A 16,149-nucleotide genomic window follows, 5' to 3' on the forward strand; every position below is an offset into this window, starting at 1 on the left:
TAATTTAGAACTTTAATATTTTCACATCTAACTTAAGAATTATTTTCACCTGACATTATGACTGGAGCCATTTTATTAAATTAAATTAAATTAAAATTTAGCAGATCCACTACAGCGGTGATCTTTTTTTCCCCCCACAATTGAATATTAATTTTCTCAATCTCAAACATAAATTTGAAATTAGAAGATTTGTTGAGAGCCCTGTTGTCCTTGCAGCTCAGCCAGTTTAGCATGTTTCAGTCTGTTATGAGACTCACTTCAGTCTTTTTCATCACTGTGAGTGCGTCCCCACAAACTAACTTTAGCACACTGGTTTACCTTTTACTTAAACAAAAAAAATAATTGTTTGTCCATTTCTCTTGGAAAGCAGGACACCCTGCATCTACGTATGTTTTGTTGACAGTCGCCTTAATGCATTGGCGTAATGTCAACCACTACATGTGTGTTGCACCACTTCGGACCACTCGGAAGAGTGTTAGTTGTATGTTATTGTCTTAAATTGCTGATAAAAGTAGTTGCTTTTTTGTATTTATGAAATGCCTCATGGGCCAGATCAAGCTGTCTTGCCAAAGGTTCTCCACCCCTGGTCAATAGCCTGTGCATAAAAGGCAAACTCTTTGGTATGCCAAAAATCACTTAAATTCCTAAAGAAATATCTTGTATAGGACAATACTCCAAAGCTTGGTGTCTGTTTTTCTTCAGTGGTGTGATGATAGCTGCATACTTTGGCTCTCATTGCACACTGGGGTCACATAAGCACACATCAAATGGCAGGAAGTAGTGGGTTTGTTTCAGTCTGAGCTATTTATCTGAGCCAGCAAGGTCAGAATTGTTCATGAAATCTTAAAAATAATTTGATTTTCAACAGGATTAGGCATTAGGTGTCCATACTTGTATCTACTATAGACCTTATTCCACAACAAAATGCTGAAATGCTGTGTAGCCAGTAGTTCTGCATTTTTATTACTCATTACTGGGCATCCCAATATCCAGTACAACAGTAATGTTGTGGTTGTTACTGGGCAGATCTTGAAATACAGTAGCTGGGTGATCCAAATGTCCACATAGTTCACACATTACAGCCCTTCTGACAGTGTTTGACCAATATCTGCATTGGTATTATAGCAGGAGTTAGTAAGTTGTTTTAATTACACCATAGTTTTGGGCTTACCAAGTGAATTGCTGAGACCTGGGAACTCCCTGGCTTTCTAAAAATCAGTGTGGTGGGCCAAGAGGCACACATGGTCAGATGCTCAGATAGGTTTTAAACAAATTCCCAGGCTTGTATGAACATACTATTGTATATTCATCCTGTTGTCAATCAGCATAACTGCTTGTTCCATGCTCAGGTTTTAAAAAGCATCGGAGAATATTGTTTCCTCGGTTCAAGCAGTCATCCCAAATGTATAGAGGTGAGGTTCTGACTTAAAAGATGTGCAGTTCAGAAGTAGTTGTGTGTGCGCGTGTGCCTGCATTCGTCTGTGTATGAGCTCTGTAGTTTTTGTAGTCCTGACTCACAGGATATGTCCACATTAATACATTTTCATTTTCATAGCAGAAACCTCATTCAGAATGGGAGTTTGCAAAGAAGAGTTGCTGCTGAGGAGCTGCTACCACCGGACAAAGTAAAATGGTTCCAAAGTGTCAGTGTCTCAAAGTATTTATTTAGATGAAGGTAAACCCGGTCGTGCAACGCAGTGATAGCAAGTGTGTGTGTGATTTGGCCTTCATGTTGGACATCTCAGAGCTGAACCTCAAGCTCCAGCAGCTTCTCAGCTTTCTGCTTTCAAATGTACCTGCATTCAATGTCCATTTTCCTACCCTGCAAGAACAAAAACCTGTTATGATAACTGAATATGCTGGTGCAAAACTCCTTCAGGCATGTAGAGGTTTCATGAAATGAAAAGTAAAGAAAAAGAGCTGAACATATTTGCTGCACTGTTTGTGCCTGACAACCTACATCACAAATGAATTGAACTGCAAAGACACAACAAGCTGAAACCGAGGTACAACAACCTCCCTCTGCTCAATTTCTATAATGTGTGTATGTGTACATCCTGAGGATTATGAAATAATCCTTCTGAGGAGACATGCACTGAAGCATCTCTGCTTGGGACAACCTCCAGCTAAAGACCAGCAGTGCTTCAAACAAACCCTCTGTTTTACTATTGCTAGACAGCAGCCTTTGACACCGTCAACAACAACATTTGAGTCAGTAGACTAGAAATTTCAGTTGGTGTCAGTAACTGGCTCTCTTCCTGTAGTCAGAACATTTTCTGTGGCTCTCCACAACTTTAAATCTAAATGTTTAACATTAGCTGTGGGATCCCACAAGGCTCAGTTCTTGGCCCTTACTGTTCAATCATGCTGCCACTTGGTTCCATTATACAGAAGCATAATATATCTTACCATTCATATGCTGATGATACTCGATTGTATATTTGACCTTGTCAAATATATTTGTGACATTAGACACTGGATGAACCAACACTTTCTGCAGTTAAACAATGTGAAGACTGAGATCATTGTGGCAGGTGCTGGAGGTCAGGGAAAGGAGATTCACTCCAAACTGATCTTGCTATCTCTGAAACCACGTTAGCTTGTTAATAATCTGGGTGTTGTCTTGGATTTGGACCTCAAGTTCACAAGCCACATTATAACAAGGACAACATTTTACCTCCTCAAAAAAAAAAAAAAAAAATCAACCTCAAATCCATGTTGTCTCAGGCAGACACTGAAAAACTGGTTCAGGACTGTGTGGGACAGCTCCATCTCAATCAAAATGCTCAAGCCAGAGTACTCACTGGGACAAGAAAAGTCAAATGTAATGACTTCACTTGCTTCCACCAAAATACAGAAATGATTTCAAAATATTGCTCACTGTGTATTAATACACTTAATGGTCTAGTTAATTTTCTGACCTGCTTACAGACTCACCAGTACTCTCAGATCATCAGACACACGGTCTCCTAAATGTACACAGATCAGAAGTAAATCTGGTGATGGTACGTTCAATTAGTATGGGTCCACTTTTTGGACTGCCTGATGATATAAGATGTACCACAACTGTGCCAACTTTTAACAGCAAACCTAAGACCTACCCGTTCTCTCAGGCCCATGACTAGCTAGCAGATTATGACATTTAGACTTTATATGTGTATAAATATGCATTCATGTTCTATTTTATTTGTTAATATTTGTTGTGTGTAAAGCATATTGAGCCTAATTTGTATGAAGTTTGCTATATAAATAAATTGTATTTGAATCTGATTCAATCAGAAAAAGGTTCCAGATCACTCGCTTACATAGAACAATTATAAGATTGCTTCCTGAACAGATTTCATGATTAGCAGACGAATTTATGGTGTAGCTTTTGAAATTGTTGAAAATTGTTGAAATCAAAATCCTGTGTTTGGTTATTTTGCTTTCACATCATAAACAAATTGCGCCAGAGTGCACTTAGACCCACCTTTTCAAGTGGTCTTAGTCCAGTTGTCTGGTCTACACCAGGGTCCTGTTGACAGCTTCCACACCAGCCCAAATGGACCACACTAACCCGGCAAACAGTTTAGGTGTGAAAGCACCCGTAGTAGATCCACTAAAGTACAGGTCCTTACTGGACAGTAAGAGAAGAAAAACTGCGTGAGGAAGAGAGATATTCTTCCTCTCATACAACCCTTTGTACCTTGTTGAGCTACTTAACATGTTTGGAAGATCATGGCCAGGTCTAATTTAGTTGCTGGAGTGTACTGTAATCCTGTGGATTTATAGCGAGTGACCCGGACCTCTGCCTTGTTTAATAGGATTATCTATTGTTGGACCAGAAGTCAACGCACCAGATTACAACGGGAACATTGGCCAGATGAGGCATCGTGTGAGCACGCATAGGATTGGTAGATGTTGTCATAATTCTTTTGCCCTGAGAGTGTGACAAGCACATGTTTCTGAGGCGGATGCTGTCTGTGACTAGAATTGTACTTAGTTATTTTGATTAAAGGGTTGGCGGCTTAATTACTGAATGCATTTTTCCAACCCGGGTGTTAGAACTCAGAGTCACTCGCGCTGGTGCACCTGAATTCATTTTTCACATTCACTCACTAATTTTCACTTGCAATGGAGCTAGCATTAGCTCGAGTAGCTAGCTTGTTATTGCTGGAAAAAATCGGCAACAATTCTCATTTCATCTGACAAAATTGACGGTCACCAGTTAAAATGAGAAGTTCCTGTTGTTGAGCTCTGTCCTTCAAAAATGACTACTTAAAGTGGCGGATCTATCACAGTTATTGTAAACTGGACATGTGCTGTGCAACCGTGGAAAGATTGAAAGGCATAACAATAGCAGCGAAGGATGATGGATCATGATGGTATTTCTGAACAACCCAACTTTTACTGAACAATATACTGTAGTATATTGCCTTAGCTAGGCATGTAGTGATTATGCCAAGAGTCTGTAAATGGAAGAAATGAAAACAAAGCAGTAAACGGCCAAAGGTACAAGAGCGGTCTTGCATTTTTGGCCCAGAATGCTCAAAAATATTGCAGTTCCATTCTCTCAAACAATGGCTAATCAAATGTGGACTTATCTGCATTCTGCAGTAATAAACGAGCCAAATTGATTGGGACATTAAAGCTTTACAATAAACATTTTTAATATTAATTCAAAGACACATAAAAAAATGCTATTTCCTGTATTATGTTTAGAAGAAGACTAACATTTGAGTTCAGCAGAAAACTGAATTGAGAGTGTAGGTAGTAGTTTGGATAAATGAGTCCAAACGTCTTATATTTCACTGGATGATTCAGCAGTGCAGTTTTCATGTGTACTCTTGACACAGATATGAGTTCATAAAGATGGACAAAAGTTTTGTAAGGTTGGAAGGCAAGCAGGCTGGAAATATTACTGCTTCTGGTTTGGAAAGTGACAAACACATACTTTACACAAAGATGCATTGTCAGTGGAAACACAAGCCTTATACCAGTTCCTGGTCTGTGAGAAGTTGTTATTTCAGTGAGGTATTTTTTCAGGTTTAGGGCAAATGACAGCCACCACAGCTGAGTGTTGAAGCCAGTGGAGGAGTGCCTTAGCTTAATGTTCGACTGTACTCATCAGCTAGTGCTTTGCTTGCTGTTTGTTACTGGCCAGGTAGTGTACAGTGGGTTTCAACTGCCATTACCTCACATCTACCATTACCTGCTGCCTGTAATACCCAATTGTTTGCAGAAAATGACTGTTGGCTGTTAGAAATGTACCACACATCCAAACAGTGAGCTAAAAAAGCAAAAAGCTGCACACAGTTTAACTTTGTGGTAATTCTCTGTCACTACTAGTGACTATTACATTGAGCCCCTGTTGCTTCTCTTTCTTTTCGTTTTGTCTGTGCAGTTGAAAGGACAAAATCACAGCAGGTGCGGAGCTCGGGGGCCATTTGGCGGACTTCCTCCCTGGGCACCATCACTGGGCCCTACCTCACTGGGCAGTGGCCTCGTGACCCCCATGTGCACTACCTATCTTTTATGAAAGACAAGTCCACACAGGTAAGCACACCTTTTATCTTAATGTGTCACGCTGTATCCAGTCGCCTACAGAGATGAAGTCGTGTGGCATTTTGGTGACAATGAGAGGGCAGGGGTATTTCTGCACTATAGTTAATGCAGTATGTGGCCTCTTATTGTGGGATTATACTAATATATTGTTTTGCAAATTACATGGGCTTTACATTGGTACCTTAAAAGAGGGACAGATTTACTAGGGCTTTGTGTCAATTTTACACATGATACACAGATGTGAAGTATTCTGCCCAAAACACATGTGGTGTAGGTATCAAACAGTTGTCACTGAAGTGTCACTTCAGAATGTTGGCCAGGTGCTCTTTCTCCTAATTGCATGTGCATTTAAGCGAAGGTCACAGAGTTTGATTATGTATTCATACAAACTGAAATGGTTATTTTGAGTAGAAAATGATCTGCGTCACTTTGTAGGCATGCATATAATACAGGTTTACAAAAGACACAAGAAAGGTTGGAAAAGAAGCATGGCTCCATGGCTCCATTTTTATTCCAGAGGAATTTCTGTAAGATCAGACATAACGCACTCACATTAAAAATAGATAAACTAAACCAGTGATTTTGAAAGTCTGACACAGTGGCCCAGACTATGGGCCAGATTGTGGGTTGACTGATTGTTGGTGAGATTGGTGAGCAACCCTCCCCCTTACTCTACGATTGGGGAAACACGAGAAAGGAATGCATTGCATTTTAAAACAGATTTCACAAGTTTGCAGGTTGCAGGAGGCTAAAATAGTGTAATGAAATCAACTGCACACTGTCTCACTTGTTGCCCGCACCTAATTTAGTGTTACAAAATTGCACCTTTGTCCTGTATTGAACAATATATGTAATGTTACACCTTTATGATACATTATTATTTATGTCATCATATTAACACACAGTGATCCTCAGATATATTTTGATCTTAAACATTTCCAGTGATATAAATATTATAATACCAGTTTTATGATAACCACATTAAAATCACTTTTGCCCTTTTAAGGTACTGGGTACTTGTGTTGTCACTGGGCAAGCATCTAGTCTAAGATGTGTGGAGGAAATCCCAGTACATAGTTGTAGCCTTTTTGTGGTTAAGGTAATGCTACTGTTGGTCAGATCTATCTGTCTATAAGTTCTGAACATAGCACAGTGTGTCCATGCTTTGTGTTTACTGCCACAGAAGCTATTCTCGTGTTCATGTTTGATGGCATCTCTCTGCAGGCATCCATTAAAGCCTGCTAACATTACCATTCACCGTACTGTTCTGAGCCAGGCTAAATTAGCTTAAAACCAAAGGTCTCCAATCACAGCTCAGAGCCACAGTTCTGCCAAGGTGACAGTATCAAAGCCACACAGCTGAATTGAAATGAATGGAATGGATGGAAATAGATGAATGGAAAACAGTGATTATTAGGACTGTAGGCTACAGAGCTGCTCTAAATCTGATCTCTTTGAAAATGAGATCAGATCATGGTTTTGCAAAGCGATCAGTCGCGCCTTCGTCAATCTGTTTTTATAATAGCTTTTTTCCGCTGATGATGTATCTTAGTGCAGCTGTTCTAGTCATGCAAACATCTCAGTGGATGCCTTCTGCTTGTGTTAGTCACTGTGTGAATGAGCCAGATTTTGAAGGGAAAACTGAAAAGCTAAACTATTGACATAATCGTTAGTATTGTTTTATTCTGTTTATGGCAGCAGTAACAATTATTTTCATTAGCGATGAATGTGTCCATTATTCAGTTATCAGCGGGTCTGTAAAATGTCAGTTATCTGAAGCCCAAGGTGACGTCTGCAAATGTCTTGTTTTGTTTTTTTTTTTCACTTACATAAGACCTCTCTAAAGACTGTAGAGCTGCACCCCAGGGGTGTGCCATAAGTGGATGATCTTCGTCATCATCTTCAGTTTGACCATCTGCAGCCTTAGCCTGAGTGCTGACTGTCTGAGTCACCACTATCAGTCTTTATAGGTCACATAGCTAGCAGCACTGGACTTGTAAAGGCTTTACAATGTTTTTTGAGGATAAAGTAAATATATCAGTTTATCATCCTGTCGACAGACCAGACTGGATCACTTCTCGTGGACCTTGCGTCTGTCTGTCTGTGTGGGAAAACTGTATCCACTTTTCGTCCATGGCTGTAGTTAAGTATTAGCTCTGGCCTTACAGCATTGGTGTCATTTTATTGCTTATGCTGTAGTAGTAATGCTCTGTGTCATTCTTGACCTTAATTTGTGCCCACACCTTCCTGCCCTGTCATTGTCTCATGCTGTTCAACCTCAGATGTCTCCACACACACTGCCCTATACATCCTGTGTCTTCCAGGTTGTGTGACATTTACCACCTACGCATCTATGGAGCTTCAAAAGCCAGATGACCTCTTTGCTCTGAGCTTCAGGTGTATTATTAACTCTCGAAGTGACATAAAAGCGTGACTGTGGGCAGTGTTGGGCAAGATACTATCAAAGTGTAATAAACTGTAATATATTATTACAAGTTACTTTAATTTGGTGGTAATACGTTACTTTACAACATTACTCTCTGTGTGGAGTAGTGAGTTATACTACTTTTGTGTTACTTTCACCCAAATAACCCCAGAAGTAAGACGAGTGTTATATATTATGGTTATATTACTTGTGACGGTTTGTAACAATAATGAGCTTCAGCATAACTTGGCCTCTGTGGAAATGTTAGCTTACCTTGTGATTGGTTTTGGCAGGGATTTTGCTGACAAGCTTTATCAGACCTGTTTTTCACTTGCATGCCTCACGCACGCGATGCACTCTCATTTTAATCTACGCAGCTGTGTTCACAGGCTCCTCGAAGGCTCGCATCTCAGCTGTGCTTCTCGGGCGTAACCGTGACCTGAAGTGGTTATTTACACTTCAAGTCTGTTTTTCAACAATACACGCGTAAATGTGAAATTGATGCTAACTAAAAAGGCACCAAATAAGTTATTTATCTATATCTTGCAACCTGGTCGGAGAACTAACACACACACACCTCTTTTGCGCCGCGTTGCTAAAAGCTGTCGGTATAACAGCACACATTTCCCATCATACTGGACTGGACTGAGTAGTTTGTCAAATCTCCAAAATGCTAATGTTGCTATGTAACATTAATTTTGGTAAAATAGTCCGCAATGTGTGTGTTCAGAACATGGTGGTTTATGTTGATCATTATCAGTTTTGTGCTGGTTTATGGTTATAACTATCACTGAGGTGGGTGGTGCATTTCTTGACCCAAGCTTTTCCAACATTCCTTCAAAGTTGACTAGATTTAAAGGGGTTGACATCATTGATAGCTGCCGAATGTTCAATAGCAGGTAGTAACGTATTGTGCAGAAAGTTAAATGTATTAATATTACTGAAATCTTGTTGCAATGCATGTTATTTAATTATTATGAAAAAGTTATGCATTACTTTAATACATTACCCCAGCACTGATTGTGGGAGGGCTGCTGTTTGATAAATGTTTTTATATGCAAGGATGTCTTCTCCTCTCACTTCCTGCTTGCTTATTTTTAAAGACCATCAGTCATCAGCCTGCCTGTAGAGGCAACTAAACCAACCCTCGAACATCAGCAAAATAAGGTGATAACAGATTACTGCTTAGTGAATTTAGTATTTATGTTGTATCTTCCTTATGTGTTATGCTAGGGACCGCTAAAGCTGAATTGATCCAAGTAGTTTTTTATAATGTTGACTTATTAATTTTACTTACTTATTATTTTTGTTTTCTTTTTTGGTCCAGTTTTATGTTACGATTTTGTTCGGTTTAAGCAACAAAATTACCTAGTTTTTTCACGTGTTGGGAAGGCTAACTGCTCCCATTGTGTGTCTTTTTCTGGTCTTTTTCCCCAATTCCCAAAGCTGTGACATCCCAACAGTGTTTCTATGATGGTTCCGGAGTGGCATAGTTATGATGTTGTACGAACAATGCAAACACGCTGATATCAGATCATCACAAATGCCAAAGTTTTACTGCTTGCAGCTTCTTACTGCCCTTCTTTGTAATTTGAGTTAGTTTACTTGGGCTTTAGAAATGACACTTTTTTCACCATTTTCTGAATTTTTATGGAGCAAATAATTAATGCCAAAATAATCGATGGATTTGTGGATAGTAAAAATAATCAATAATACTTCACAAAAGTTATCCTGGGAACTTTCTTCTACATTCTACAAGTAAACAACAGTTCTGTTGCCTTTTCATTTTAAAATTATATTGTGCAAATTATTACCTATATTCTTTACACCTTTCTCAATTAAAAATGCTAATGAGTAGCCAAGGAATATAAAACTGCATAGGGTTGGGCATTACAATTTGTACAGATACGGTCAAAATTTTAGTTTAAAACATGGCATTTCTGTATTGTGTTGCAGATACCTACTAAAGTTAGCATGCTAGTCAGCTATCTGGGGTCAGTCCTGTCTCGTAATACCACTTTGTACCTCTAGAGGCCGTAGTGAATTACTGTAATGTCTAGTCTGTGGTTTTCTTGCCTGACCTGGCTCCTGGCACCCTGGGGCTGATCCTTCCATAATCCCCACTCAGGCCTTGGAGGTGGACCCTGACTGAATCACTAAACAAATCAGACATGGACAGTGATTCAGAGCTTTGCATGATGTAGTATGTCACACAAAACTATTCATGTTAATGTACAGTTGGATGGTATCACCAGACATTCACATGGCAGACATGTAAATAGACAAACAGACGTGACTTTGACCATGAATTTGGTAGGTGATGTTTGTAGTAAATTTTCCCTTTATAGCTGTGAAGAGGGTGCTCTTGGAGAGGATTACTGTTAACGTTTTCCAACATTACCAGTAGTTTTAATTTGTAGGGCTAGATGGGCTACACAGTCAGGTACAGCAAATTACTTCCTCTAAGCAATGATCCACCAACCACAATACCCATATGAACCCCCAAGAACTCCATAGTAAAATTATACTTCATGTATGTGTACAGTGCATCTTCTGACCTATTTTTCATTGAAGCTCTGGGTGGCTTCATCCTCCCTAAGACAGAGAAGAAGCAGACAGAATAAGGGGCAGTCTATGACTTGCTGCCAAAATAAACAAATGGCTCTTTGACTTGGACTTATTAAGATGAGCAAGACAGCAGTTCAGTTTCCTCGGGATGTTGGAGCGGGAGGTTGTATGGAATATGTGTGTGTGTGTGTGCTTGGGTGAGAGAGAGAGTTCACTGACATGCTCTTTCACTGTGTCGCAGAACGCAGCTCAGCTTTCACTGAGAACTGTTTGTGTTACTACATGTGAGTCTGTCCATGCCGCCTCTATGAATTTGGCACATTGATCATCTATTGCTGTAAAAGTCGATGATTTTGATGATTGATGATTATCTCTTTGACAGACTTTAGTGAGTACAATGTAATTATACCTCATAAGAATGGTTGCCAAAACTACAAAAATAAGATCCAAATTGTAATTAACCAGAATGACCCTTTAAAAGTCAGCTGAGAACATTGTTAAACAAGTTCAGATCCAAGTGTGCTAACAGTAACATGGAGCTGTGATGTTCTTTTCAGACTCCTGGATGTTGGAGTGAGGAAACAGGAGAGAAGAGGAGCACCCACCAGCGCTCTGCGTCCTGGGGCAGCGCCGACCAGCTGAAAGAGGCATGACACTAACATGGATTCAAACACATTTAGGCCAAACTTTTTGTTTAATGCACAGGACTAAATCTGCATGTTTATGATAGCCAGACTGTTTTTTAAATTATATGTTGATGCAACAAACTTTATTTTATAATATCTAATTTCATAATAAACTCATTGTTAAAGCCCTCCAACAGAACATATGTTAGCATACAGTACAACATGATAAATTAGAAGTAATGAAATGTTGGATTAAGTCATGAAATACAATGCTGATAACACAATCCTGCTGAGTAACATAACTCATCTTGTGTTGCAGTCATGAGATACAGTTGGCATTTTCAGTAATAAGTTTCACGTTTAAGCTTGCCATTTTAAGAGGCATCATAGTGACTTGCACTGGACTGTGGGTTGGCCTTCCCCATAAATTAGGAAAGAACTCCACTCATTATTCTATATTAATATGGCCATTTCACAACCCTGATTCCAAAAAAAGTGGGGACTGTGCGAAACAGATAAAACAGAATGTGATGACTTGCTCATCTTTTTTGACGTGTGTTCAATTGAATACAGTACAAAGACAAAATATTCATTATTTTATCCACATCAACTTCATTGATTCAGTTTATGCGGCTTTCAAAATAGTTAGGACTGGGTCAACAAAAGACAAAGTAAAAGAAAAGTATCATGATTGGGTATGAAAGGGGCATCTTTGAAATGCTCCGTCATTTACAAGCAAGTGCATGAAGTATGATTGCATTCTGCTTTTAGTTACCTTTTCCTACATGTTTTGGAATTGGCCTTGTAGAATAAAGCCTATATGTACATCTTATATCACCTCAGTGCTAGAAAACAAACTACTTCACAAGATTACAAGAATGACCTGAACTGGAGAAATGTTTTCTTTAAATGCTTTGGCAGAAACCTAGAGTAGAACCAGGCTCCAGGGTGGAGGCCATCTGTCTCGACCATTTAGATAGAAAGACAGTGAGAGGGAGAGCAATGTGTAATAATAATAATAATAATAATAATAATAATAATAAACGGCTAGATTAATAATAGACATATTACTAATAAAAATAGTATATTATAGTATTTGTACATAATAACAATATGTATATAAATGAGTAGGAATATCACTAATAATAATAACAGTTGCTGTGGGCATCAAGCAGGGCCACAGCAGTAGGTGCAACCATGATTCAAAATCCACATACAGTCATGATCCATGGGAAGCTGTGAGAGGCGAAAGCACAGCGACTCTGGGGAAGAAACGAAGTTGGTAACGTGCATTAATGGGACATGAATGCATGCAGATGGAGTGTGTCAGTGTGTCATTGGAAGTCCCCCAGCAGTCCAAGCCTATAGCAGCATGACTAGAGGCTGGTCCAAGGCAAGCCTGAGCAGTCACTAACTGTAAGCTGTATCAACAAGGATCATTTTAAGCCTTCTCTTTAACATAGAGAGGGTGTCTGCACCCAGGACCGAGACTGAAAGATGAATGAACAGGAGAGCAGCTTCATAGCTGAGCTTTTGCAGTGTTTAGGAACCACAGGTAAGCCTGAATCCTGTGAATGCAGTGTTTTATTCGGGTAGTAGGGTCCTAGCTCTTTCACATGTGATGATGCTTCACGATTTTGGGCTTCGTAGGTCAGGAAAAGGATTTTAAATTTTTTTCTAGATTTTACAGGTAGCCAGTGCAGAAAGGCTAATGAGGGAGATATATGATCGGTTTTCCTAGTTTTTGTGCCACAGCATTCTGAATTAGCTGGAGAGTCTTCAGTAATTTATTGGGGCAGCCTGATATCAAAATAATAATGTCTTCAAGACATGCTTGAAATGTAGTTAACTGATTGGCTTCATCTGACTCCACTGGGTATAATCTGCATAACAATGAAATTTTATGGAATGTTTCCTGATAATGTTGCCTAAAAGGATGCAGAAATAGGGTGAATAGCATCGGTCCAAGCACAGAACTTTGTGGTACTTGATAAGTACGACTTAAATCAGCTTAGTCCGGTTCCTCTAATGCCAGTTAAGGGTTCCAGTCTGTAATAGGATGTGATGATCAATGATGTTGAATGCAGCACTAAGATCTAGAAAGACAAGTCCTTTGTCTGATGCAGTTGGAAGGTTATTTGTAACTTTGACCAGTGCTGCCTCTGTGCTGTGATGCACTCTAAATCCTGACTGAGAATCCTCAAATAAATTATTGTTATGTAGAAAGTCACACGACTGATTGATAACTGCTTTCTCAAGGATTTTAGTGAGAAAGGGGAGGTTAGATCTAGGTCTAGTCTAGTTGAGTATAGTTGTCTAAAACTACAGGATTATAACTCATCTCTTGGTGGAATAATTGATGATGAGACGACGGCATTCTAGAAAAAAAGTGGTGAATTCCTTTAGCTGTCAGACCTACAAGTTTTCTGTGTGACAGAATTGATGAAACAGTGGTGAATGAAGTGTTGCAGTTGCTGTATTACTGAAATTTTCTTCAGGCTGCATAACCTCCCTCCTCTGTGACATCACAGGTTTCGTATCTTGTCTTTATGGTGCTGATGGTGTACAGCTGGGACAAACACATCCTCTGAAGCTGCACACGGCATGGCACTATCAGCCTCTCTTAGCTCCACCCTGCTGATACTCAGCAGCAGCAGGGAGGTGGCAGATAACGCTATCTCACTCTTAACTACTCACTTCCCCTCTTTGGAAATGGCCATAACCCGCTGCAATTTATGGTCAGCCACACCCCAGCTGGCTCCTCTTTGCCTCCTGCAGCAAAGGGAACAATAAGGGCCAGCCGGATGACAGCTCAGCCCTCACTAATGTGTGCACAGGCACGTTACTGAGTTACGGGGCTGCAGAGGAGGAGCAGTGCTGACACTGATTCCACAGATATCAATAGATAAGGTACAAGGAGCAAGGGAGCAGACATACCTGGGCAGTGCAGCTGCTTCACAGACTCTACACCTAGCAGCAGAAAAAGAACTGTGCATAATCAAACTTATCTATCTTATCCTGCCTGTATCTGACAGCACGTCAAAGTAGGTATGTTGTAGTTGAGCATCATCATTTTTTAGTCAAAACAAACCTTGTCTTGCCCAAAACTCTAAAAAGAAAACTGTGGTTTTAGTTGGCTCTTCTGTCATAGTTGTGTAAAAGCTATTGTAAGTTGAAAAAAATTGAAAAAGTGATGCCTGGTGACTAAGAGTATGTTCATGTAGCTCCTGTTGACAGGAAACCCATCCCTTGCAAAGCATTGCAACGCTATGTGGCAATGAAAAACAGAATACAGCTTCCCAACCAGGACCAGCTCCCTGGATCAAAGACAGCATTCTTGTTACAGAGCACAGCTGGGTGGAGGATATCCTACTACCAAATCAAATTCTCCTCCAAATGGACTAAAGTTGATGGTGGAAATCTGACAGACAGGTCATGCTCCAAGATCATGCCTTGTAAAGGTATATTGAGTTGTCCACCCAGACAAGGAAGGACAAAGACAAGACAAGGCTTTATGCAACTCAGGACAAACAAAGTATCAAGTCTGTAGTATGCGCAGAGTTCTTTAAAATGTTTGATTGTTCTTACTCTCTAAGAATATTTCCTGGCATAAAAGAGACAATGGAAAGAAGAGCCAGAGGTTATGTAATAGAATCTCTGGATGGAACTGTCCACCTCCCATTGCCCAGCCTTGCTGAGTGTTATCATATTCCAAACAACAGAAATGATATTCCAACACACATCTCTTCTTGTCCCAGATGTTGACTAAAAGCTCCCATAATATTTTTTTTTTCTCGGCTTCATCAAAGTCCACATGGTCTTCAAATGGATATATAGTGTGTGGAAAGATTTCAGACCCCTTTAAGTTTCCCACAGTTTGTTGTTTCAGTCTCACGTTAAAATGTTTTTCTTTCTCATCAGTCTACACACAGAATTCCACAATAAGGAAGCAAAATCAGTTTTTTGGATTTTTTTTTTTTCCACGCTCTGGTGCATCCTACTTCTATCAGTAGTCCTTGAGATTCTTCTGCACCTTCATTGGAGTCCACCTGTGCCTAACTGAATTCATTGAACATTACGAGAGGCACACACCTGTCTATATGAAGTCTCACAGTTGACGGTGTAATGTCAGAGAGAACAGCACGTCATGAGGCTGAAGGAATTGTCCGTGGACCCGTGAGACAGGAGTGTCACGGCACAGATTTGGGGAAGGATACAAGAAAATTTCTGCAGCATTGAAAATGCCCAAGAACATGAAAGCCTTCATCTTTCTCAAAAGGAAGAAGTTTGGAACCACCAACAGTCTTTCTACATCTGGCCGTCCAGCCAAACTGAGTGATTAGGGACAAAGCCTCGATCAGACAGCTAACCAAGAATCCAATGATCACTATGAATGAGATCCAGAGTTCCTTTGTGGACTTGGGTGAACCTTACAGAAGGACAGCCATCAGTGCAGCACTCCACCAGTCAGGCATTTATGTCAGAGTGGCCAGACGAAAGACATTCCTAACTAAAAGGCAGCCGGCTGGGAGTCTGACAAACTCTTAGACCTTGAGAAGCAAAATACTCTGATGACAGATTTGGTCACAATTTCCAACGGCATGTGTCAAGAAAACCATGTACTCAGCATCACCTCATTAAAACCATCCCTACAGTCACACAGTGGTGGCAGTGTCATGCTGTGGTTTTTTCTGTGACAGGGACTGAGAGGCTGGTCAAGATTGAGAGAAAGATGGATGCTGAGAAATAGAGAGCAATGATGAGTGAAAAACTTTTGGTTTGCTCAGGATCTCAGGCTGATTTGGAAGGTTTACAATTCAGACAGCAACCCGAAGCATACCGCCAACAGAACACAGGAGTGGCTTCAGGAAAACTCTGTGAAAGTCCTGTAGCGGCCAAGCCAGTCCAGACCTGAACCCAATGGAGCATCTCAGGAGAGATCTGAAAATGGCTGTGCACCAGCGCTCCCTAGTCTGGTTGACCTTG

At 40.1% G+C, this 16,149-nt stretch overlaps 1 protein-coding gene across 2 annotated transcripts in view; it reads left to right on the forward strand.

Annotated features, from left to right (window-relative positions):
* Window positions 1–16,149, forward strand: part of glcci1a (glucocorticoid induced 1a) — a 33,692-nt gene that overhangs the window by 9,053 nt on the left and 8,490 nt on the right. For both annotated transcript variants that reach the window (XM_041955227.1, XM_041955228.1), the window contains exons 2-3: window positions 5,384–5,535; window positions 11,095–11,184. In XM_041955227.1, coding sequence (XP_041811161.1) covers window positions 5,384–5,535; window positions 11,095–11,184 — 242 coding nt within the window. The remainder of the gene's footprint in view (window positions 1–5,383; window positions 5,536–11,094; window positions 11,185–16,149) is intronic.

Source organism: Chelmon rostratus, chromosome 16, assembly GCF_017976325.1.
Source record: "Chelmon rostratus isolate fCheRos1 chromosome 16, fCheRos1.pri, whole genome shotgun sequence".
Lineage (NCBI taxonomy): Eukaryota > Metazoa > Chordata > Actinopteri > Chaetodontiformes > Chaetodontidae > Chelmon > Chelmon rostratus.